This window comes from Podarcis cretensis (assembly GCF_951804945.1).
Source record: "Podarcis cretensis genome assembly, chromosome: 13".
Lineage (NCBI taxonomy): Eukaryota > Metazoa > Chordata > Lepidosauria > Squamata > Lacertidae > Podarcis > Podarcis cretensis.
The window spans coordinates 8,272,696-8,299,581 of record NC_137182.1 but is presented as its reverse complement, the minus strand read 5'-3'; the positions used below and the strand labels follow the sequence as shown (position 1 = coordinate 8,299,581).

The 26,886-nt window shown below is 46.6% G+C and overlaps 1 protein-coding gene across 7 annotated transcripts in view; it reads left to right on the top strand.

The window, feature by feature from the left end:
• The window catches only part of EPHA5 (EPH receptor A5), a 258,320-nt gene that overhangs the window by 20,047 nt on the left and 211,387 nt on the right, over positions 1-26,886 (top strand). For all 7 annotated transcript variants that reach the window (XM_079949369.1, XM_079949368.1, XM_079949366.1 and 4 more), the window contains exon 2: positions 4,017-4,081. In XM_079949369.1, the coding sequence (XP_079805495.1) occupies positions 4,017-4,081 (65 nt within the window). The remainder of the gene's footprint in view (positions 1-4,016; positions 4,082-26,886) is intronic.

The following is a 26,886-nucleotide window of genomic DNA, read 5'->3' as shown; positions in this document are numbered from 1 at the left end:
GGTGCTTCCTGATAAAGATATTGGCTTCTTGCTGCCCTGGTGCCAGAAGGAAAAAAGGAGCAGACCTGAACAATGTGCAGCATAGTTGTCTCGTTGCCATTTGCTGAATATATTTTTTGTTTTAAAAAAGCTGAACCTCAAATGAACCTACTGAATTTCTTAGAGTAGTGCAGCATAGTGACTTGCTTGCAGATTGCCTCTTAGTGGGAAGTCTCCCTGAGAAGAACGGTTTCTAATTCTGATTACACTACGGGCAATTTCACTTTGTTTACAGCAGAAGGGTCCAGATTGGGCATGCTTCATAACTCCACAATAACTGGATCTGATTTGGTTTTTTAGTGCGAAGAAGGGCCATAGCTTGTTGATAGAGCATATGCTTCACGTGTGGCAGTTCTCAGCTTCCAGCCTAGGCAACTCCAGGAACGAACAATATAGGCAGCTGTCTAATCCTGGAGAAGAACCGTTGTCAATCACAATAGACATCACTGAGCTGATATGGAACAATAGCCTGCCTTGGATTAATGCAGTCCTTATGTAACTTAAGTACAGTGGTACCTCGCAAGACGAATGCCTCGCAAGATGAAAAACGCGCAAGACGAAAGAGTTTTCCGTTTTTTGAGTCGTTCCGCAAGACGAATTTCCCTATGGGCTTGCTTCACAAGACGAAATGTCTTGCGAGTTCTTGCGAGTTTGTTTCCTTTTTCTTAAAGCCGCTAAGCCGTTAATAGCCGCTAAGCCGCTAATAGCCATGCTTCGCAAGACGAACAAACCGCAAGATGAAGAGACTCGCGGAACGGATTAATTTCGTCTTGCGAGGCACCACTGTAACAGAATTATCAATAAAGTAAAGATGGGGTTGGTGTAGTTTCAAACAATATCTGCAAAAATTAGTAGGAAATTATGAAAAACAAAAGGCCTCTAAGATGAATTGGAAATGAATTTGTTGCCATCTAAGTAACGCCTTCACCCTCTTACAAAATTAGACTTTGTGTTAGTTTAGCAGGGATGTAGGTTTTTGGGTTTTTTTTAGCGCTCAACAGACTGTTAACTATAAGCCCAAAATGGAAGCGGCTATAATTTTATTCAGCTTGCTTAAGTGTGTGCAGATTCGTTTTTTAATTATGCCCTCTCTGTTTGGACTACGGATTTTAGGTAATGCAAGAAAAATGTCGTAAGCTTGGGAATAGTTTATTACTATTTAATGCAAAACTGTCTGTTAATTGGCTGGGGCAGAAGCTGCGGATTTCAGCTCAGGCGGACAAAACGGAGTGCACTTCTACCTAGAGCGGAAGGTGTAGTCCGCCGAGGATTGCTGCTTCACAGCCTCCTGAAATCCTAAAACGCAAGATGGGTGCTCCCCACTTCCCACCCAAAGCACTCTCATAAATCCCAGCTCTCTCTTGGATTGTACAGTGCAGACTAAGCCTGAAATCAGTTTGTCGTCTTGGGAGTAAGATGGTCACTGCCATCAGTCTTGGGTGGACTGTTCCCTTTAGGCCTTCCCCATAGCTGTTCTGGAACGCCATTTCCAAAGTCATGGATTCACTGTTAGAAGCCAAAGGCTACCTGGGGCTCAGATCATGTGAAGGTAGCCAACTTTGTGCCCTGCAGATGTTGTGGAACTCCAGCCGCTATCAGCCCCAATGGCTGTCGGCCAAAGATGGTGATGTTCTCCAGATCTCCACTGCGACTCCCATCGTGGTGGCTGCCTCTATTTTACTAGCGCTTTGTCTCCCCTGGGACTGGTCACCCGTTTTTCTTGTCAAATGCCTTATCTCCTTCTGTGTGGCAGACTTTTGTTTCTGCAACAAAACAGAACTGCTACCAGATTTTAGGGTCCGATCCAAAGATTTGCAAATATGTGTGATTGTGGATGGCTAGCTTCCTTTTCAGGGAAAAGTGTAAACTGTAGGGAAGGGGTCTGAAGAACAAAGGCAGGGCTCTGTTTTCTACTAGACTTGAGAGCTTTTGCTATTTGCTCCCACATCGTTTCATTAAGCCTGACCTTTTCAGCCAGCTGGACAGTCTGGCTTTGTGTCTTGGATATGCTAGGTGACATCTTCTGACCCTGCTGAGAAGTACTGGGCTCTGCCTCTACCTCACCAGGCTCCATTCCAGTTCCCAGACTCTGCTCTCTCCTGGGGTCTGAGTCTGGCAACCTTGGCAACAAAACATCAGCTTCCTGCAGATCCGCTCCTTACTCTGTTGTTACCTGGTCTCGCTTTCACTCCACAGGCCTTGCCGTTTCCGTTTCTCTGTCGCTCCTTTTGCACCTGCTTTCTAGAGTTGTCTTCCGCTTGCCTCCCTGACCTACTATTTTTTTGCTTTGATCCTGTTCTTCTTTCCCTCTCCTGGAGAGGCTCTTATACCACGAGGAAGGGAGCACAAGATCCCTACAGTGCATTTTTCGGGCTGTGTTAATCTTGCCAGCTGTAATAATGTTGCAGCCAATTTGCACAGTGCTGCAACCTCTAGCTGAATCATTGAGGTCTTTAAATGCTCTGCCACTGAGCTATGGCCCCAACCCTTCCACATGCGAATTGACTGTAGGGTGTGAACTGTACAGTGCAAGCAGTACCTATGCACATAGTCCAGCATGATGATTTGATGCAGTAAGCCCACACCTTACACGAGGGTTATGTCCCAGGTGCCTGAAACCAAAACCACGTACAGTGGTACCTTGGTTCTCAAACAGCTTGGTACTTGAACAACTTGGAACTAGAACGCTGCAAACCCGTTTGCAAACTTTTTCCGGAAGCTGAACATGCTCCGTTTTGAGTGTTACGCTTCCGTATTGAGTGCCACACTTGCGTTTTGAGTGTTGCGCTGAGGTCTGTCTGTTTTTGCTATTTATTTTGCGTTTTTGTTTTTGCGGCTTTTTTTGTTTGTTTTTGTGACTGTGTGGAACCCAGTTCAGCTACTGATTGATTGATTGTGTGCCTGCAGTACTGTACATTGTTTATTGCTTTCATTTTATGGATCAGTGGTCTCGTTAGATAGTAAAATTCATGTTAAATTGCTGTTTTAGGGGTTGTTTTTAAAAGTCTGGAATGGATTAATCCATTTTGCATTACTTTCTATGGGAAAGTGACCTTGGTTTTGGAACGCTTTGGTTTTGGAACAGACTTCTGGAACAGATTAGGTTTGAGAACCAAATTACCACTGTATAATCAAAACACATTGGGTGCAATGGCTGGTGGGATTTCCAAAGTCTTTCCCCCCAGATGCCTGTCCCCTTTCCACCCCTTTTAAAATTTATTTTTATGCCATGTGCATAAAGTTAAATGCACAAAAGTTAAATGCAGGAAAGGTTTGAGCTTACCGTGCATGCAGTATATAATCCTCCCTCTCCTCTTCTCCTGCCTGGTTGCACTCAGGAAAATATGGTCCACAATGCTAAGATCAGGATGTTTGCTTTTGGATAAAGGCATCTGCTAGACTAGAGATTCCCTAGAGGTGCTTCAGAGCCTCAGCTGTGCTTGGCTTTAATGGAGGTTGTGAGTGTGTGCTGTGAGCAGTTGTTCTTTTTAGCATTAGAGTAGAATAGAATAAGTGGGACGCGGGTGGCGCTGTGGTTTAAACCACAGAGCCTAGGACTTGCCGATCAGAAGGTCGGCGGTTCGAATCCCCGCAACGGGGTGAGCTCCCGTTGCTCGGTCCCTGTTCCTGCCCACCTAGCAGTTTGAAAACATGTCAAAGTGCAAGTAGATAAATAGGTACCGCTCCGGCGGGAAGGTAAACGGCATTTCCGTGCGCTGCTCTGGTTTGCCAGAAGCGGCTTAGACATGCTGGCCACATGACCCGGAAGCTGTACGCCGGCTCCCTCGGCCAATAAATGGAGATGAGCGCTGCAACCCCAGAGCCGGTCACGACTGGACCTAATGGTCAGGGTTCCCTTTACCTTTAGAATAGAATTAAAAAAAGTAAATGGTTGCTTGTTTCCTGTGCCAACCATGATTATTTACCTCCCCCTGCAACACCCCTAATTCACATTTTAATTTTTTTTTGTTTTTCAGTGAATTTATTGGACTCTCGATCAGTAATGGGGGATCTTGGATGGATAGCCTACCCGAAGAATGGGGTAAGTTTCTCTTGTGCCATGTGATGTTCTAATGATAGTTCTTCTTCATGCAAGGTTCTCCAGAGCAGTTTGTGCACCCCTATGCTCAAGGCTGCCGGGACGCAGGTGGCGCTGTGGGTTAAAGCCTCAGCGCCTAGGGCTTGCCGATCGAAAGGTCGGCGGTTCGAATCCCTGCGGCGGGGTGCGCTCCCGCTGCTCGGTCCCAGCGCCTGCCAACCTAGCAGTTCGAAAGCACCTCCGGGTGCAAGTAGATAAATAGGGACCGCTTACCAGCGGGAAGGTAAACGGCGTTTCCGTGTGCGGCTCTGGCTCGCCAGAGCAGCGATGTCACGCTGGCCACGTGACCCGGAAGTGTCTCCGGACAGCGCTGGCCCCTGGCCTCTTAAGTGAGATGGGCGCACAACCCCAGAGTCTGTCAAGACTGGCCCGTACGGGCAGGGGTACCTTTACCTTTACCTTTTATGCTCAAGGCTGCAGCTTGGCTTCCAGATAACTCTGCCCAGAATCTCCCAGATCTTGGGGCCAAGCTAGGTGACATTAGTCACATGTTTAAACAAGTATGTCTGACATGGCCTCTTTTATTTTTGGAGCAAAAACCTCAGTGGGGACCGAGTCTGGACAAAATGGTCTGGAACAGGACCCCCTATGACTGTTTTTGATCCACAATAAATGGGACACTGAACCTTGCTGCCCTTAACCCAGCTTGTTTCTGTCAATCCTTCAAATTCACTATACCTTTTGTTGTTCTGACCTCTCCCTTCAGAAGGGTGTGTGTGTGTAGTCATTGTCAAGCCTATAGAGCTTTTGCACTCCAAAATCTTGTCTGCCAGGATTCTTATCTCCTTTTCTTATTGGAGGTTCCCACTGAAGACTGTTAAAGCAGTAGTATTCAATATGGTGCCCTCCACTTGAGGCTGGACTCCAACTTCCATCATTCCTGACCATTGCCCATGAAGGCCGGAGCTGATGAGAGTTGCTGTCCAACCTCCCCGTTAAAGGGTCATCTTGGACTCTTAGCCTGCTACCAGCTTGGAAAAAGAAGTGGTCTCTGCAACAAGAATGATTGACTAAAATAATGGAGGACATTTTTTTTCTCTTTTTAAAAAAGATTTTAAAAAAAGCAAGCTGGCCAGACTATTGACTACTTCCAGAATTCCCTAGGGCCTTCTGACGGTTCCCTCACTGTGAGAAATAAGGTTACAGGGGACCAGGCAGAGGGCCTTCTCAGTAGTCACGCCCGCCCTGTGGAATGCCCTCCCATTAGATATCAAGGAAATAAACAGCTACCTGACTTTTTGAAGACATCTGAAGGCAGCCCTGTTTAGGGAAGTGAAGTGTAGGTGGGTTCCCACGAGGCAAGACACAGTGATAACAGCAAGAACCTTTATTGAACTAGCAGAGCTGGACAACATGGGCAAAGCAACTGCTTATATACATTTCTGAAGGCCAGGGCCAACCCCACTCCCAACGTGATTGGTTGTCTAACCTTCCAAGCTGCGAATCATGACTCAGAGTTTAAGGGCCAATGGCAGAAGCCCAAATCCTGAAATGTTCTGTGATTGGATATCATATATCGATATCAGAACACAGGAGCTCAGATTCCTTCGTCCAGACTCAAGCTCAGGCAAACACAGACCACTGAATACATAACAGGAAGTTTTTAATGTTTGATGTTTTATTGTGTTTTTAATATTCTGTTGGGAGCCATCCAGAGTGGCTGGGGAAACCCAGTCAGATGGGTAGGGTATAAACAAATTATTATTATTATTATTATTATTATTATTATTATTATTATTATTATTGACTTAAGTTCAGTAAACCCACTTCTCTGAGATTTATGCCCCAATATATTCACAGCCTTTTTTCAGATGTCGGAAATGCTGCTTTATTTCTCTACAACTGGCGCGCCATTTGTTTTCTCTCGTTTTCCCTAATATCCCCTCTCTCTCTCAAGATCTGCTCTATGTAAATATTTAATTCTCAATTCCAGATATAGATTTGAAAAGTGGTTGCTGTAATTAAAATGAAACCGGAGGAGGAGAAGCTTCTGAAGCCTGAACTTCCTTACCCATATGCTCTGCTGTCAGGACGTCCTTTGAGGGATGCTTAGTGTACTAAAGATACATCTTCTTGTGGTGCTTTCGCAAGGTTTAGCCAGAAAACAACCCGTCCTTTCAATAGACTGCCTGATTAATGCCTATTACTAATATTGGAGTCTTCATCATTTTAATCGCTTCCCAGTGCTTTGCAGTGATTCAGTGTGATGGTTTGCTTTAAACTAGCAAAATCAAATTACTTTTTCTGGAAATATTTATGCTTGGTTTGAAGTATGTCATTTTTATAAAATAAAATAAAATAAAAATAAAGTAGATCTGTTAATGGCAGCTGCAAAATATTTCTCAGTCTACAAAAAAAACAGCAGATTGCATGGTGGAGGAAATTGTTTAATGAGTCCCTCATGAAGAAGGAAAACCACATGTCAGGGGAAGAAGGCAGGGTTAGAGAACTTCATGGCATACTAGTTCCAAATGTGGAGAGAGGCTTTCAAAACGTGGAAGGCCACTCAAACATTTGATTTTCACTCTGATAATATGTTCACAACTGAGTCAGTTGAATTATATAGTCACTGACCTTAAGTGATGTGATGACTACTACAACAACAATTCTTTATTGCTTGTTGAGGTCCCCAGGGCCACCCCAATAACTCACACATCACACAGAAAGTTTGTTTAAGGTTTTTGGCATAATTTTGGCCAAAACTTTATTAAAATACAAAAATGTTAATGCTTGCTTAGGCATTGGTTGCGACTATCTCTCCCCCCCCCCCCATGGGGGAGAGACTGACATTCCGCACGATGCGAAAGTCAGAAAAGGGGAATACACTTGGGGGTAGTGACGGAGCAGGGAACCTGCCCTCAGCCCTCCCCAAATGCAACCAGGGGTTCTTGCATGGCCCAAGCCCCTTGACAGGGTGGACGAAAGCAATAGTGAACCCCTGTATTCCTTTAATGGAATCCCTTGCAGCAGCAGCATTAGAGGGGCAGGCACAGCCAATCAATGCCCTTCAGCCAACCAAACCATAAACCAATGCCTAACCGCAACCTTACAAGTTGTGACGATTTGCTACGCAGTAGGCAAAAACCAAATGGCCCCAGCCAATCAGCCAGATGGACAAAATTCCTACCGGGCCCCTGCCCCAAGAGCAGACGACCCCATGACAGGCATAGCAAGGTCAAAGCGAACAACCCTAAATATAGGGAGGGGGGGGACGGGCAATCTGATGCATGGGGCGAAAAGAGGAAGCTCTACGCCTCGTGCAGGGAGTTTTAGTATTTCTTGCTGTCAGTCAACAAATGGCAACATTAACTTCATCCCAAGAACAAGGGAAGCCCAATCACAACAGTGGCCAACAATCAATTAGCCCACCCCACAACTTTGGAGTGTCCTGTTGGCCCCCATCGCAACACATGCTCTCCATGAAGGAGAACACGCTTTGTGGCCCAAAGACCCACCTGTCGAAATTCAATGCATATAAAATACATTGAAAGCACACAGATTACTAGGACATATCATAAGACAATGCTAGTTTCTGACTTTTGTCTAATACATATCGGTCTCTGATCCTGACCAGAGACAGAAAATTGTCCGTGGCCAAACTCACACCGGAAATCTCTTCTTCTAGTAAGCAACTTGGCATAGAACTGGGCAGATTTACCTGGTAGATTTGCCATTAGTGGATTAATCAGATGTTGTCGGGTCCCAGCATTTGATGACTAAACCAGAGCTCAACCAGTAGTAGTAAATTAGTGAGGATATCCTTCATCCATTTACATGGATGCTCAATATGGCATGCATGCCCCTTTTCTCATTTTATTCTTGCAAGAACTCTGTGAAGCAGGCTGCTTTGGATTTTTGTAGGTGTGTTTTATTAGTGGGTCTCAACAAGATGGATCCCTTTTTAAATCATGGAATATCAGAGAAGGCTGGCTAACCTTAACTTCTGAAATAACTTCTAGTACTTCTGCTGTGTAAAATTGCACCCAGCAAGCTTAGTTCTGTTCTTATTCTGTTGCCACTATTTCCCTTAAAGGGAAAGGGACCCCTGACCATTAGGTCCAGTCATGACTGACTCTGGGGTTGCGGCGCTCATCTCGCTTTACTGGCCGAGGGAGCCGGCGTACAGCTTCCAGGTCATGTGGCCAGCATGACTAAGCCGCTTCTGGCGAACCAGAGCAGCGCACGGAAATGCCGTATACCTTTCCACCAGAGCGGTACCTACTTATCTACTTGCACTTTGACGTGCTTTCGAACTGCTAGGTTGGCAGGAGCAGGGACCGAGCAACAGGAGCTCACCCTGTCGCAGGGATTCAAACCGCCGACCTTCTGATCAGGAAGTTCTAGGCTCTGTGGTTTAACCCACAGCGCTACCCGCGTCCCAAGTACTATTTCCCTTAAAGGTAAAGGTAAAGGTACCCCTGCCCGTACGGGCCAGTCTTGACAGATTCTGGGGTTGTGCGCCCATCTCACTTAAGAGGCCAGGGGCCAGCGCTGTCCGGAGACACTTCCGGGTCACGTGGCCAGCGTGACATCGCTGCTCTGGCGAGCCAGAGCCACACACGGAAACGCCGTTTACCTTCCCGCTGGTAAGTGGTCCCTATTTATCTACTTGCACCCGGAGGTGCTTTCGAACTGCTAGGTTGGCAGGTGCTGGGACCGAGCAGCGGGAGCGCACCCCGCCGCAGGGATTCGAACCGCCGACCTTTCGATCGGCAAGCCCTAGGCGCTGAGGCTTTAACCCACAGCGCCACCTGCGTCCCTACTATTTCCCTTACCTACAGTTAATTCCAGCGCTGACTGTCTCATTTTGGTTTGTAGATTGGAACATTGAATCAGCAATATAAACACCATGTTTCAGGACAGATGCAAACATAGTTCAAAAGCACCTTTATCTTTGACCTGTAGCTTGCTTCTGGCTACATTCAGACACGGGGCTTAATGCATAAGTTTTCCTGGTTATAATGCTAGTGCTGCTGCCTCTTGTTGTGTTGTGTCATGGAATGGTGGCTTTTTGATTGACACACCACCATGTTGCACTAAAATTTTAAATCTCAGATGGTGGGAAGGAATTGTGTGTACTGGGACACCAATCCAAATTTTGTAATGCAAGCAGTGGTGGCGCTATTGTGAAAACTGCAGGAAAATTACAACAACACAAATCTCCAAGTTAACGGGGTTGCAAATTGCTTTTTCTTTCCTGGAAACAATTAACCCAGAAATGAGCACTAAACTTCTACTAGATTTCCAGAAGCGGTTTTTATGTTGTGTGAAAGATCACATAAAACTTGAAAATGAACAGGTAAGGAAATGTTGAAAAGATGGCACCAAGTGCTGCCTGAATACAGCCTCTGTACACAAAGTGGAAGGTAGTACAGTGGTACCTTGGTTCTCAAATGCCTTGGTTCCCAAACACCGAAAACCCAGAAGTGTTCCGTTTTTCAAACGTTTTTCAGAAGCCGAACGTCCGATGCAGCTGTCGGCTATTGTTTCGGGGCGCCTGCACCAATCAGAAGCCGCGCCTTGGTTTTCGAACATTTCAGAAGTCAAACGGACTTCCGGAACGGATTAAGTTCGATAACCAAGGTACCACTGTATTTGGTGCTTTTGGTTTTGCTATTTATTTTGTGTTTTTGTTTTTGAGGCTTTTTCGGTTAATTTGTTTTTGTGGCTTTGTGGAACCCAGTTCAGCTGATTGATTGATTGATTGTGTGACTGTGGAAATGGATAAAAGTCTCCCCTCCAAACAATGACTATCATCAGAGAAAGATTTTTTTAATTTTTTTTTTCATCATTTACAATACTATCTTATTTATTTTATAGTACAGTACATTGATTATCGCTTTCATTTTATGGATAAATAATCTCATTAGAGAGTAAAATTCATGTTAAACTGCTGCTTTAGGGGTTGTTTTTAAAAATCTGGAACGGATTAATCCATTTTGCATTACTTTCCATGGATAAGCGTGCCTTGGTTTTGGAACGCTTTGGTTTTGGAACGGACTTCCGCAATGGATTAAGTTTGAGAACCAAGGCACCACTGTATTAGCTAACAGATTACAGGCAAAGCAAATATTGTATCTTTCTTCCTAAACTGGAAGCTAAGCCACTGGCCCCCTCATTGCTCCCTTGAACTCATTGAAAACAGGCAGCTTTTTAAATATTTGTGTTGGAAAGCCATGCCTAGCATTCAAGCTTAACTGTATTAGAAATGTACCAGTGACCATAGAGTTGAATAAGATTGGCACAGTAGACTTGTTTATGCAGTCGGGGAACTGGTTTTGTGGTATGGTTATATGTGCAATGAATTAATGAGAGGCTAAAATGAAAAGAGTTTGTGGGTCAGTTGGGGCTTTTCACTCCATGCTGTGAAAAAAGAACAAGTAGCAGTGACTTATGAGTTTGGGAGTTGAGAGATGTGGTTTATGTGAACAGTTTTAGGATTTGCCTAGGGTCCTTGTGGGTCCTCATCAGAGGTAGGCACTGAACCCTCACATAATACTAAGTCATTACAGTTTTCTTAATAACTTAGTATTATGTGAGGGTTCAGTGCCCTTTGAGATATTCAACAGTGTCCTTTGAGATAGTCAACAGTTCAGTCGTACCTTGGATCTCGAATGGCTTGCGATTCGAATGGTTTGGCTCCTGAACGTCACAAACTCGGAAGTCAGTGTTCCGGTTTGCGAACGTTTTTTGGAAGCTGAACGTCCGACGGGGCTTCTGCGGCTTCCGATTGGCTGCAGGAAGCTCCTGCAGCCAATCGGCAGCTGCACTTGGTTGTCAAACTTATTGGAAGTCAAATGGACTTCCAGAACGGATTCTGTACGACAACCAAGGTACAGGGTGGTAGATTAAAAAAAGCCAGATATCAACTGCTATTGCTGATTTGTGTAACTGTGGCTCGGAAAATGTCCCCAAGAGACTTAGCCACGTCTGCTTCAACAGGCATGCAGAAATTTTGGTGTGGTTGTTATTTGACATTTTCTGCTTTTTAGGACTGGGGCTTAATACCCTCAAGCTGTGATCCTGATGAAATTTGCCCTCTCAGCTGCTATCTAAAGCAGTTTGTTCTTGCATGCTTAATTTTTCTATGTGTTTCAAATAAACCATTGTGTGTGCATATGCAAAAAAGCTTATGGTCACCTGCAATTTGCAGAATCTGTTCAGGCCTTGGCTTTGCTCTGTTCGCTTCATTTAGCATACAGTATAAACCACAGAGCCTAGGGCTTGCCGGCGGTGCGAATCCCCGTGATGGGGTGAGCTCCCGTTGCTCGGTCCTTGCTCCTGCCAACCTAGCAGTTCGAAAGCACACCAGTGCAAGTAGATAAATAGGCACCGCTCCAGCAGGAAGGTAAATGGTGTTTCCATGAGTTACTCTGGTTTTGCTAGAAGTGATTTAGACATGCTGGATACATGACCTGGAAGCTGTCTGATGACAAACGCCGGCTCCCTCAGCCAGTAAAGCGAGATGAGTGCTGCAACCCCAGAGTCGTCCGCAACTGGACTTAATGGTCAGGGGTCCCTTTACCTTTTCTAGCGATGTCCACATCTTGTTCTGAAAGCTCTCTGTCCTCCACTCCCCTGCCCACCCCTAGCCTTTGTGAGAGCTTAATCTTCTTTGTCCTTTTGTCCTGCTTTTTATCCCCCCCTCTCACTTTCATACAAGAACACAACAACACCTGCCTGCCTTGTGTGCAACTCATCCCTGCTTTCCTCCAGTGATTTCACTGAACTTCCTGTAGTCAGGAATACTTCTCAGTATTCCTCTGAGTATTTGCAGTGTGTTGTAGCTCACTGTTCAATTACTTGCTGCTGCTGCTGCTGTTTGTTTTTCTGCCTGAGCTTCTTTTTAAAAAAATAATAATAAGAAGAAGACAGATGACACCCAAAAAGCCAGAATCATGCATGGATCTTTTTCATTGCAGAATATTTTTCTAAAAAGGTTGATTCTTCTATTCCACCCCCCCCCCCCCCCCGCTACAACCCACCACCAAAAAAACAAGCCAAGTAATTGCTCCTGACGAGGGAGGGGGCATAATTGTGGGCCTGCAGGGAATGCCAGCTAAATATACGAAGCAGGTATCTGCGGCCTATGTGTGATTTTGCGTTTTTTTTCTTTGTTCCCCCTTGCTACTGTTCTTTCTCTTTTGAAATGCACATTCTCTAAAACTCCGGACTAAATGGGTATGAGTAAGGTGCTGAAGGAACAGTTTCCGTACCACACTGCTATTATTTATGTGTTTTAAGCGTTTGGTGTGCCCTCCTTCACTCGTACGCACCAGAGCAGTTTACAGTGGTACCTCAGGTTACATACGCTTCAGGTTACATACGCTTCAGGTTACAGACTCCGCTAACCCAGAAATAGTGCCTCAGGTTAAGAACTTTGCTTCAGGATGAGAACAGAAATCGTGCTACAGCGGCGCGGCAGCAGCAGGAGGCCCCATTAGCTAAAGTGGTGCTTCAGGTTAAGAACAGTTTCAGGTTAAGTACGGACCTCCGGAACTAATTAAGTACTTAACCTGAGGTACCACTGTACATCAATAAAAATATTTTTAAAAATACAATACAATAAAATGCAAGCATAATAAACAGTTCATAGCTCCAACACGTGGAGGGGGTGGAGCATTAAAGAATTCACCTCTTCCTTAAAAATCCAGTTGTAAAACTGACATCTACCACTGTAGTCTGGCAAGTGTGCCTACTGTGGTGATGGAAGCCTGTTAAGAAAAATTGAGCCAAAAACTGAGGGTTCCTACTGCCTCCCTTCTCTCTCAAGATAGTTTCTGGTCTAGTCAGCTTCAATTAAAACACACAGCATTTTTTTATTGTCGAATTCCAAATAAAGTTTATAAAATCTAATAAAAAAAAAGGTCCATACTTGTATAAGTGTCTATTCCACCTGTCTGTTCATAGTTCCACATAGTTCATAGTTACAGTTCCACAGAATCTTTTCACAGAGTCTAATATAAGGATTTCTGGAATACAGTGGTGCCCCGCAAGACGAATGCCTCGCAAGACGGAAAACCCGCTAGACGAAAGGGTTTTCCGTTTTGGAGGTGCTTCGCAAAACGAATTTCCTATGGGCTTCCTTCGCAAGACAAAAATGTCTTGCGAGTTCCTGCAGGTTTTTTCCCTTCCCCCCTTTTTCTAAGCCGCTAAGCCGCTTATCAGCTGATCCGCTAAGCCGCTTAACAGCTGATCCACTAAGCCCTTAAGCCGCTAATAGCGCTAATCCGCTAATGGGCTTGCTTCGCAAGACGAAAAAACCGCAAGACGAAGAGACTCGCGGAATGAATTCTTTTCGTCTTGCGAGGCACCACTGTATTAGCCTTGTTTCCCCATCCTAGGCTTCATCAGTAGAACAGGCTCATGTGTAATATTACAGGATAGTGGATCTTATAGCATAGTAGTGGTTGCAGGCTCTGTGAAAGGATTCTGTGGAACTGTAATTATGCATGAACTGACTAGAGAATGAACTGATCCACTGGGTCTTCTGCTTTTTTCACTGAACTTTATGAGACTTCTGTTGAAAACTACAATTTGATACAATCAATAGTATACCTTATTTATTCAAATGTACAGCCGGTTACTCAACTAAAGCATCTCTGACAAATCGCCACCCAACCTCTGCTTAAATACCTCCAATGAAGGGGAGCCCACAACCTCCTGAGGGAGTTCATTCCACTGTCAAACAGCTCGGGTTTAGCCAGAATCTCCTTCTTTGTAACTTGAATCCATTGATTCGGATCCTACCTTCCAGAGCAGGAGAAAACAAACTTGCTGGATCTTCCATTCAGCGGCGTAGCGTGGGTTGTCAGCACCCGGGGCAAGGCAAGTAATTTGCGCCCCCTAACCCGGGGCAAGGCAAGTAATTTGCGCCCCTAGCCCCTAACCTGCCGCCGCTGCCAGCTTCTTCTTGCTGCTGCCTGGGCTGGTCGGGTGTAGTTCTCTCCCGTGCTCAGTGCTGCGCTGGGCGGCCGCTGCACTGTCCCTCCCCCAGATAGTCCCTCCCTCACTCTCTCTCCGCTCCGCACCGCAACGCACGCCTGGCACCCTCCCCCTCCACAGTGGGCGGTGACCCGGCAGCTCGGATCGGATTCGCACAGCCCGCACTGTGAGAGAGAGTGAGTGAGCCAGGTAGGGGCAGAGAGCTGCGAGTGCGCCCCCCCAAATGTTGCGCCCAGTGCGGCTGGCACCCCCTGCACCCCCCACGCTACGCCACTGCTTCCATTTGACAACCCTTCAGATATTTGAAGATGGCTATCACATCTCCTCTCGGTCTCCTCTAGTAACACTGGCGGAGGAATGGGGGGAACGCATTGTGCCCGGCACCATCGGGGAGGGGGGTACCATTGCGGCTGCCCCCAACATGCGCCGCGTAACCTCCCCGCGCCAGGTGCCACGCCCTCACGGGTAGCACACCACGTCCCCAGGACGCATTCCACATTCCCATGGGTGGGGCGCAAAGCCCCAGGATGCATACCACGCCCCCGCAGGTGGCATGCCACACCCCCAGGACACATGCCATGCTCCCAGGGATGCGCCCCATAATAATAATAATAATAATAATAATTTATTATTTATACCCCGCCCATCTGGCTGGGTTTCCCCAGCCACTCTGGGCGGCTTCCAACAGAGATAAAAAATACACTAAAATATCACATATTAAAAACTTCCCTGAACAGGGCTGCCTTCAGATGTTTTCTGAATGTCAGGTAGTTGTCCATCGCCTTGACATCCAATGGGAGGGCATTCCACAGGGCGGGCGCCACCACCGAGAAGGCCCTCTGCCTGGTTCCCTGCAACTTGGCCTCTCGCAGTGAGGGAACCGCCAGAAGGCCCTCGGAGCTGGACCTCAGTGTCCGGGCAGACCGATGGGGGAGGAGACGCTCCTTCAGATATACTGGACCGAGGCCATTTAGGGCTTTAAAGGTCAGCACCAACACTTTGAATTGTGCTCGGAAACGTACTGGGAGCCAATGTAGGTCTTTCAAGACCGGTGTTATATGGTCTCGGCGGCCGCTCCCAGTCACCAGTCTAGCTGCCGCATTCTGGATTAGTTGTAGTTTCCGGGTCACCTTCAAAGGTAGCCCCACGTAGAGCGCATTGCAGTAGTCCAAGCGGGAGATAATCAGAGCATGTACCACTCTGGCGAGACAGTCTGCAGGCAGATAGGGTCTCAGCCTACGTACCAGATGGAGCTGGTAAACAGCTGCCCTGGATACAGATTTGACCTGTGCCTCCATGGACAGCTGTGAGTCCAAAATGACTCCCAGGCTGCGCACCTGGTCCTTCAGGGGCACAGTTACCCCATTCAGGACCAGGGAATCCTCCACACCTGCCCGCCTCCTGTCCCCCAAAAACAGTACTTCTGTCTTGTCAGGATTCAACCTCAATCTGTTAGCCGCCATCCATCCTCCAACCGCTTCCAGACACTCACACAGGACCTTTACCGCCTTCACTGGTTCTGATTTAAAAGAGAGGTAGAGCTGGGTATCATCTGCATACTGATGAACACCCAGCCCAAACCTCCTGATGATCCCTCCCAGCGGCTGCATGTAGATGTTGAAAAGCATGGGGGAGAGGACAGAACCCTGAGGCACCCCACAAGTGAGAGCCCAGGGGTCTGAACACTCATCCCCCACCACCACTTTCTGAACACGGCCCAGGAGGAAGGAGCGGAACCACTGTATGACAGTGCCCCCAGCTCCCAGCCCCTCAAGACGGTCCAGAAGGATGTCATGGTCGATGGTATCAAACGCCGCTGAGAGATCCAGTAGAACTAGGAAACAGCTCTCACCTTTGTCCCTAGCCCGCCGGAGATCATCAACCAGTGCGACCAAGGCAGTTTCAGTCCCATGATGAGGCCTGAATCCCGACTGGAAGGGATCCAAATGGTCCGCTTCTTCCAGGCGTGCCTGGAGTTGTTCAGCAACCACTCGCTCAATCACCTTGCCCAAGAATGGAAGGTTTGAGACTGGGCGATAATTGGCCATCGTGGCCGCATCTAGAGATGGTTTTTTAAGAAGCGGTTTAATAACCGCCTCTTTCAGCGGGTCTGGGAAGGCTCCCTCACGGAGGGAAGCATTCACCACCCCACGAAGCCCATCGCCCAGTCCTTCCCGGCTAGCTTTTATAAGCCAGGATGGGCAAGGATCCAGGAGACAGGTGGTTGGCTTCACTCGTCCAAGCAGCCTGTCCACATCCTCGGAGGTAACAGATTGGAATTGATCCCACACAACTTGGGGCACGTGCCAGCCATGCCCCGCCTGCTCTCCGCCCCCTGTGCTGGAGCATACAGCTTCGCCACTGTCTAGTAATACTTTTTATTGCTTCCCATTTCAATTCCCATTTCAAATTTTGTTCGAGAGAGTGGGGTGTCAGTTCTGGATGGGCAAGGAGTAGGGTTTTTGGTTTTTTTAATAGGACTAATATTATGTGTCTTTGCTATGGGGAAAATTATAATTGGACCGTTAACATACACACACAACCATGTTGTGCTGCTTCTTTCGATCATACTATAGCTGCTGTAATTCTGCAAGTTCCCATGTTGAGAGGCTGCCCAGATTTACTGTAAATGTCCCAAAGGCGGCACAGTGCATATAAAAGATTTAACGTCTGCTACAGGGCTGTGCTCACTGTTGCTTTTTGCTCTGCCCTGTCACAAAACTGACTCTTGGGACGATTGCCCTGGTATTGGGAAGAATTATTTGCAGTTGCCCTGAGACAGAAATACTCTTCTGTGGAGAATTCAGTTTAAAGTTCCTTTTTTATAGTTAAAATGAAAACTGCTGCTTTGTGACTGCCTCATATGTCATGTAGGTTCTAGAAGACATTGAGAAACTAGATATCTGATAAAAAGGCTTTTTATTATTATTTAAGGAAGGGGGAGGAGCCAAGGTATGTGTGTCTGATTTGTTTGTTTTTAAGTTCATCATTATGTCTCCTTAATAGACTAATTTTTGGAAAATCTGAAGGCATTTTGGGGAAATACCTCCTTTTCTATAAAGAAGAAAGGAACATGTCCCTTGTATTGAGTAGAGGCATTGTGATACTCTGGCACATTTGATTTCCAACAGAAATGCCATAATTTCATTAGTGTGGTCAATTAACCTCCCTTCTGTTTGATTTTTTTTTTTAACTTATCTAGAGAAAACATCCTTAGAATAATTTAAAAATGGGGATGCACATCATACGAAATTCAACATGCACATAATTTATGCTTGCAGTTCCTAACATCGAGGATCTGCAAGGCACTTAGTGGAGTTTGCATGAATAACTGAGACTGGGGTGGAAAAGCAGACTGCTCCATTGTTTTCTTTAATTTATTTCTTTAATTTGTATACCGACTTATACCTGTAGATCTCAGGGCGGTTCACAAAACAAAATCACAATATAAAAACAGAAGATACAAAATCTATGAAAGGGACTTGTTTTGCAAAAGCTTAATACCTGGGAAATGTTTGGTCTATATGGAAAGATGTGCCTTTCCATATAAATTTGTAAATTTGTGCCTTTTTTAAAAAAACAAACAAACCCCACTCTGATCAAAGTTCTGAGCGCCTGAGAATGCTGAATTTTATTTCCTCAGGGAAACAGTTGCGGCAGCTTTCAGTTTTTTTATTTGTTTATGCCCCTGCCCAAGTTTGTTTATGGTGGGTCCACTGTCAAAATGTTCTTACATAATGCAGCTGTGAGTGGCAGTGTATCTGTTGGTTCAGTTGGTGAGCGATAATGATCTGCAAAGAAACCTGGAGCCTGAAGGCATTGGCCTGATCACACATCACAAAATGCAAGCTTGTTCATTGTGTCAAAAATCCTTTTTTGTCTGTGCTGCAGAAATAACTGCCAGTATAATTCTGTGAGATTAAGCCCCTCCATTGTCTGACTTTATGCATCTGACGAAGGGGTCTCAAGGCCATGAAAGCTTTTGCTGAGATAAATTTGTTAGCCTTTAAGGGTACCACAAGATTTTTGGTTTTTTATTCATTTAGTAGCCATCTTTCCCTAGAGCAGGGATGGGAATGTGTGGCCTTCGGATGTTGTTGAATTGCAACCATAGCTGTCAACTTACAGATTTGAAAATAAGGGACCAGCAGCCTTGAAAATAAGGGACCTGCAGCCTCACCTGTTCCACACACCCCAGTCTTCCTGTCCTCCTGCAGTCTGGTCAAACTCATGCTGGTAGCTTCGAGAACACTGTCCAACCAACTTTGTAACCAGAGGTTCAACTAAATAGAATCTGAATCACATGCACCACAAGGCCGATGCAGCCTCAACTTAAGATGGCTCCCCGGCCTGGCTTTGCGCTGCAAAATTTGCAGCAGCACGTGCAACAAAATGGCATCCAGCATTCAAAAAACCTCTCAGCTTGCATTAACTAGCCACACACAAGGCATACAAGCTCCACCCCCCAGTCGTTCTTAGACTTCTTATTGGGTGAGCAACACAGCCAAGCAACACAGTTGGAGCCTCCCTCCTCCCTGGCCAGCAGGGAGGGAGGGAGGGAGAGGAGCTGCTTCCTTTGAAATTTAAGGGACATCATTTAAGGGACATTTAAGGGACATCCATCAATAAGGGACAGCAGCGGGACATGGAGCTGGAATAAGGGACTGTCCCTTCAAATAAGGGACACTTGACAGCTATGATTGCAACCGCTGTCATCCCTCATGAACTCGCACTAGCCACAATGGCCGCTGGTGTTCAACAAGACCTAGAGGCTTACAGGTTCCTCACAGTTACCCCTAGAGATCAGGAGAAGCAGGAACAGTTCATTCTTAAGGGCAGAGAAGGTAACCAGAAAGAGATGGTGGGAGAAATGTATATTGTAAAACTGTCACCGCCCCTCCTCCCCTTTGTCTACCTTGATCTCCTCTTAACTACTCTGTCTGTTTCCAAGAGAGCCTACAGAATTCTCAATATTTTATTTTTATTAATTACATTTTATGCGACGGGACGACAAAAAGTGAGGGCTGGAGGCTGGCGCCACAGCAATTTAGGCTGCTGTACACGCCCCCTTGAAGGCACCTGGTTGGGTACCTGGCCGAGGGCGTGGGCGCCAGCCAGGTGAGTGGGAGGCAGGGGGCAAACGCCCCCTGCTTGAGGCGGAGTCCGGCTCCCGGCCACAACCACTCCCCTCTCTTGCAGGGAGGAGAGTCTTTCTGGACTGCGTGCTTTGCTGCCAAACCTGTACTATCGCTGTAGGGGAGCGGGTGGTGTTGTGGTCTAAACCATTGAGCTTCTTGGGCTTGCCGATCAGGAGGTCAGCGGTTCGAATCCCTGCAACGGGGTGAGCTCCCGTTGCTCTGTCCCAGCTCCTGCCAACCTAGCAGTCTGAAAGCACGCCAGTGCAAGTAGATAAATAGGTACCGCTGTGGCGGGAAGGTAAATGGCGTTTCTGTTAGGGCTGTCTTAAACATATGCGGCGCCGGGGTGCAAAGATCTGCCCAGCGGCCCACCCCGGTTGCCCAGAGTTGTCGGCCTTTTTTTAGGGGGGGGGACCCCAAAGTTGACCTTTTTAAAGTTGTTGGGCTCCTGGGGGTTGGGCAACCAACGCAAGCAGCAGAGGAGCCCAGCGCAACAAACCAGCCCGAGGTGTCGGCGTCAGCGACTGAGCAAAGCCAGGCACCTTGTGGTATAAGTAGCATGTGCTGGGCGGTCCTCTCTATGCCCTACGCGAATCTCAGGCACGCAGGAGGGCAGAGCTGGCCAGCTGCCTCAGCATCTCAGTGGCTTGGTTGCCCCCGAACTTGCGGCACAGAGCTGTCCGCAGCAGAAGAGCCCGACGTGACTCTTAGACCGATGGGTGGGCTCTTCCCCGGACTCAACTCTTGAACTCTTGGGCCCTTGACTCTCGGTCTGGCGCCCCTGAGAGCCCAGCACCCGGGTGCCCCGCACCCCTAGCGCCTATGGGTAAGACGGCCCTTGTTTCTGTGCCTCTGGCTTCCGTCACAGTGTCCCGTTGCACCAGAAGCACATTAGTCCTGCTGGCCACATGACCCGGAAAACCTGTCTGTGGACAAACGCTGGCTCCTCGGCCTGAAAGCGAGATGAACGCTGCAACCCATAGTCACCTTTGAGTGAACTCAACTGTCCAGGGGTCCTTTACCTTTTTTACTGTTGCTACCTTGAATAAGTGAGAACCCCTGTTGTGTTTTGCACAGGAGCAAAACAAGAGGTTTCTCTTTACGGAAAGAGTTTATTTTGTACCTCCATAATCATCTTTGTGAAAATGTTCTCTCCCCCCTCAAAAAAAGAGGCACGAACCTGACTTTCCTTGTTCTGTTTCTTTGCCTCTGCCTTGGCCTATCACAATCTGGATAATAATAGCAACAGTAATAAATCAGTGCTCCCCTGCTGTTTTTATAAATGTTAATCAAATCTGTTAAATGCTTGACAAGTTGTTTCCCTACCAAATTATCATTTTAAGTCATTACTTGATTAAAGCAAGAAAATAAATCTTTTTTCATAAAAAGGATGTATTAGAAACAACATGTGGGCATGTTAATCACTTTTTTACCACAGCAGAAAAAAATTACACGTGCATTGGGGAAAAAAAGCTAGATATTAATATTTACAAGCGGGGTGGAGGAGTCTTTCTTCTTTGGCAATCCCTCGTAGCCAAGTAAGATTGTCTTCCATAAACACGGTTTTAACAATGAGTCCATAAGTGACCGTAGAGGCCAATTCTGGATCCACACGTCCTTCCACAGTGGGGACATTGGTTTCCTGGGGGGAGTTGATCACGGTGTGGATTTGCCAATCGTGCCTTCCTCTTAGCACGTTTCTCCCTTGCGTCCTGAGTTCGAGTGTCTTCAAAGATGAGTGCCACAACCCCAGAGTCGTCTGCGACTGGACCTAATGGTCAGGGGTCCCTTTACCTTTACCTCGTTTAAGAACAGCCCTGTTTACGAACTATTTGGTATAAGAACTTTGCAAAACCGGAAGTAGTGTCACGATTTGCGAACTTTACCTCAGTCTACGAACGGAAGCCGAACAGTGGAAGGGCACCGCCGGCAGGAGGCCTCATTCGGGAAAGCGCACCTCGGTTTAAGAACAGTTTCGGTTTAAGAACAAACTTCCAGAATGGATTAAGTTTGTAAACCAAGGTACCACTGTAATGAGTTAGATATTAGTCTGTAGCTCTTGGACCATACCATCATGCAAAGAGATCCATTTGCATGTTATAATGTAGTGCCAGTAGAAACATTTTTCATTTCTTGTTGAGTACAGTAGGTTTGTTCCTGGCTAAAAGTGAATATATAATTAATGTGAGGCTTTTATAATGTAAATAATATATGGCAATGAATGATCTTTTAATTAATACGCTTTGTGTTTTATTTAAAATGTGCTTTAGAACCATCGGTGTGTAGGAGAGAGTAGTAAGGCCATGTCCTTGGGGTCAAAATGTTCTTTGGTCCTGACCCTCTCCTCAGGCCCCACATGTGTGGTTGTATACACAGAGTGCAAGTGTAGAAGCAACTCTCCCTCAGAAAATCTGCTATTCTGTAAACTATTTCTTATAGTGATGGTATAAATAACTGCCCAAATTAGCAAAGCAATTTGCCCGGCTTAAGCAACTCTAGAGGCAGAAACATAGACAAGCATAAAAAAAAAGCAAAGAGGGAGAAGTAAGAGTGGGTAATAATAATAACAATAATAATAATTTCATTTCTATGCCACTTTATATTTTTAAGGGGGAAAAACTCAAAGCAGTTGACAACTTACATTAAAACATTAGATCAAACAATCTAGAATGAAACAAATACGAAGTATACATTCAAAGCAACATAAAGGGCAACTAAAATATTATCTCAAAAGATTTCAAAATAAAACATTTTGCAGGAGGTCAACTACTAACTGCACATTTATTGCAGCAAGGTTAACCAGAAAAGATATCTTAAACATTTCGAAAGAAAGCATTACTAAAGGAAGTCAAATATAAAATGCACCTTTAAACCAGCGTAATTAGCAAGAGAAGCTAGGACCCAGTATCGGGAAAGTTTTAATGTCTAATGTTTTACAATTTTTTATGTGCTGTAAGCAACCCAGAGTGGCTGGGGAAACCCATCCAGATGAGTGGGGTATAAATAGCAAAATTGTTATTGTTGTTGTTGTTGTTGTTGCTCTTGCTGCCAGTCTTGCCCATGGTGGTTCATAATGGTTGGCGGCTGTGGGAGCTCAGGCTCGATGACCTGGGTCCGCACTAAGAGACGGGCAAAATGGTAGACAAGGCTAGCCCAATTCTTTCTGCTCTTTCCACTCTCATTTGGTATCCTCCTACCTCTCCTTTCCTTCATGTTCAGTTAGATCTATGAGCTCCACATGTGTACAGTCATAACTCGGGTTGAAGTACCGTATTTTTCGCTCCATAGGGCGGAATTCCCCACCTCTCGCAAAAGCCCGCAGAAGCCACGCGCTCTTTAAAGGGTGTGTGGCTCCTGTGGGCTTTTCTAGGAGGTAGGGGAAGGGACTGATGCGGCCAGTCAGTCCCTTCTCCCTCCTGGGGAAAAGCCTGCAAGAGCCTCACGGAGCTTGTGTGCAGCTCTTGGGGGCTTTTCCTGCCTGCCTCCCGCCCTCATTCGCTCCATAGGACGCACACACATTTCCCCTTGCTTTTTAGGAGGGAAAAAGTGTGTCCTATAGAGTGAAAAATACGGTAGCTTCGGGATAAGTATTTTTTGGGTTGCGTGCTGCGGCGACCCAGAAGTAACGGAGCCCGTTACTTCAAGGTTTCGCCGCTCGTGCATGCACAGGCGGTCAAAATGATGTCATGCGCATGCGTGGAAGCGGCGAATCGTGACCCGCACATACACAGGTTGCGTTCGCTTCTGGATGCGAACGGGGCTCCGGAACGGATCCCGTTTGCACCCAGAGGTACCACTGTACTCAGTGTGCTGGAAGACTGCTAGATCTCTGCTTGTAACATTGCGGGAATCCATGCCGTACTGTGCAGAACCCATGCCATATTTCAGGGACCCTGAAAATGGCTCCCACCATGTTATGACCTTCCCAGAGGGTTGTTGGGTGGGTGGCAGTGCCATAGTGGTAAAAACTAGATTGGGCCCAGAGGCACTGTGGGATTTGTTTGGAGTGCAGGGCTATTATTTTAAAAAATGTAAAAAGCAAAAAGTTGCTGGCAGGAGGGGACAGCAGCATGCTGGGTGATATAAAAAGGTAAAAAGGTAAAGGAGCCCTGGACGGTTAAGTCCAGTCAAATGCGACTATGGGGTTGTGGTGCTCATCTCACTTTCAGGCTGAGGGAGCCGCCATTTGTCCACAGACCCAAACCAGAGCACACGGAAACACCATTTACCTTCCCGTCACAGCGGTACCTATTTATCTACTTGCACTGGCGTGCTTTCGAACTGCTAGGTTGGCAGGAGCTGGGACAGAGCAGCGGGAGCTCACCCCATTGCGGGGATTCAAACCGCTGACCTTCCAACCGGCAAGCCCAAGAGGCTCAATGGTTTAGATGTTGACCTTGAAAACAGTGGCACATACTAATCTCTCATCAATGTTTCCTGACTCTTTGTTTGGCTATCCAGCTCTTAAGTTGCCAGAGGTGGAACGCCACATTCTAAGGATTCTGTATTCTAGGGAAGAATTGTTGCTTTCCAACTTTCCTTATCAGCTCCTGGAGATGTTTGGCTCACTGTTGTCAGATTGCAATGCCATATTAGATGGATCTTTTTTGTGTGTGTGTCTAACCCAGCAAGGCATCTACACGCTTGGTTTAGCTAGGAGGACCCACTGGACTTCATCATGGGAGAGAGGTGGTTGAAATCCCTAGGTAAAGGTAAAGGGACCCCTGACCGTTAGCTCCAGTCGTGGCCGACTCTGGGGTTGTGGCGCTCATCTCACTTTATTGGTTGATGGAGCCAGCGTACAGCTTTCGGGTCATGCGGCCAGCATGACTAAGCTGCTTCTGGTGAACCAGAGCAGCGCACAGAAACGCCGTTTACATTCCTGCCAGAGCGGTACCTATTTATCTACTTGCACTTTGATGTGCTTTTGAACTGCTAGGTTGGCAGGAGCAGGGACTGAGCAACGGGAGCTCACCCCATCGTGGGGATTTGAACCGCCGACCTTCTGATCGGCAAGTCCTAGGCTCTGTGGTTTAGACCACAATCCCTACTGGGCCATAAATCCCTTGAGCCTTGGATCCCTGTGTGACAAATAGCTGTGCATTTGGGGGGATCTCCTTGCCTGGTGTACAGTATGCAGCGCAGGCTATGTTCCTGTGCCATTTAATGCAGCTCACGGCATCCAGACAGAGAAGACTTCGCTGTTTATTAGGGGATATATAATCATTTAAGCCTGACTAAGCTTCAAAGCCCTAATGCGGGTGTTTGGCCAACAGAAATGAGATGTAAATTTGCACTGAATAGCCACTGATTACAGAAAGATGATTAATGAAAGATTTGAAATTGATTTATGGCTGCAGTTGTCAAGGCCTTCGCCACGATTGTAATATTATCTGCGTGAAAAGCTCTTGGCAAATTAGAGACAAGGGAAGCAGGGTGAAATAACAGGTTTTCTGTCAAAGGACCTCTGCATTGTGCGGTTCTGTTGTCTGGTCTTGAATGACACAGGGCTGAGACCTTTTGTTTTGTGTGCCAAAAGATTGCAGCATACAGAGAGGCCTGTGTTTTCTAAAGTACTGTGAGAGCTGAAGACCAGTGTTTTGTCACAGCATTTTCCCTTAATGGGCCTGAAACTAACCACCACCACCACCCCCAATTTTTTTTGGTCTCTCCCAGGCAATATGAGAAACTAACCGACAATAAGCTGAAGCATGTTTTTCAGGAAAGTTTGGGGGAAGATTCTTGGTGTATATTCAGCATTTCGGTGTAATCCCTTTTCAAGCCCACAGCTGAGATACCCAAGAGCAATAAATTTTGACTACCCTTACTGACCACTGGTTCTGTTAGCTAGGGATGATGGGAGTCGTAGCCCCAAAACAGCTGGAGGGCCAAGTCTGGCCATCAGTGGCTGAATATTTGTCAGCAGGTTCCTCTGCTTTCCCAAAAGAACAGAGAACATACTCTCCAACATTTCTCCAATGAAAATATGAATGTCCTATTCCATAACAATAACAATAGCAATAATTTCATTATCTATACCCCACCCATCTGATTGGGTTGCACCAGCCACTCTGGGCGGCATCCAATATACATACAGTGGTACCTCGGGTTACATACGCTTCAGGTTACAGACTCCGCTAACCCAGAAATAGTACCTCGGGTGAATAACTTTGCTTCATGATGAGAACAGAAATTGTGCGGTGGCGGCACAATGGCAGCAGGAGGCCCCATTAGCTAAAGTGGTGCTTCAGGTTAAGAACAGTTTCAGGCTAAGAACAGACCTCTAGAACGAATTAAGTTCTTAACCTGAGGTACCACTGTATAAACATAATAAAACAGTTAACTTTTTTTTTTTAAAAAAAAATCCCTATACAGGGCTGCCTTCAGATGTCTTCTAAAGGCTGTATAGTTACTTATCTCCTTGGCTTGGGGGTTGTATAATTCCACACCCTCCAACATTTCTCTGATGAAAATAGGGACGTCCTACTATATGCTTCAGGGACGCGGGTGGCGCTGTGGTCTAAACCACAGAACCTAGGGCTTGTCAATCAGAATGTCGGTGGTTTGAATCCCCGCAATGGGGTGAGCTCCCGTTGCTTGGTCCCTGCTCCTGCCCACCTAGCAGTTCGAAAGCACATCAAAGTGCAAGTAGATAACTAGGTACCGCTCCGGCAGGAAGGTAAATGGCATTTCCATGCGCTGCTCTGGTTCGTCAGAAGCGGCTTAGTCATGCTGGCCACATGACCCAGAAGCTGTACGCTGGCTCCCTCGGCCAGTAAAGTGAGATGAGCGCCGCAACCCCAGAGTCGTCTGTGACTGGACCTAACAGTCAGGGTTCCCTTTACCCTTTACCTTTACTATATCCTTCAGCATTTCTCCAATGAAAATAGGGACACTCTAAGGAAAAGTGCGACATCTTGGGATCAGATCAGAAACTGGGACAGCTTCTGTAAATCCGGGACTGTCCCTGGAAAATAGGGACATTTGGAGGGTTTGGGAGAATTGCCCCTGAGCTTGGGCTAAGTCTGAGAAATACTGGTGAGGTCAAGGTGGGCTCTATCCAGCTTGGAGCTGGGAATGGAACCCAGAAAGCAAGCCCCTGCCAACCAAAGTTGGGCAGGCAGGGCATAAAAGACTTGCTTTGCCTCTGCACCTGACAGGCACTCTGAGCCCAGAATTCTGCTTTAAAAGGAGCCACATTCTCTGCCGGCTACTTTGCCACCCTTACGTTGGAAAGGTCCTTTCAAACACACAGCGCAGAGCCATTTCATGCACTCTCAACGAGCCTCTTCTTTTGAACCGGCGAAGGATGTTCTTTTTCATCAATTTGCTCTCCAGCATTCAAGGGAAAGGAGGAGTGGGGTGGGGGAAATTCACACAAACGGAGGTGGCAAGAAAGGTGACTATTTGCCAGCTTAATATAGCTATCTGCTCCGCTGCAGACAAGCAGAATCTGAAGGAAGTCTGAAAGGCACCGCAGCCTCAAAGCTGTACCCTGTTCTCCTCCTTTTTCTAGCCGCTAACTTTCCTCTTGTGGGCGAGCTGTCTGCACACTCACGTGCCTAGCCTCCAAATCAAGTCCCTTCCCTGAAGTACATGAAACGAATGAATTTTGATTGTGTTTAACTGTGACCCTTGCCTAGGAAAGGGTTGACGGGACAGGAG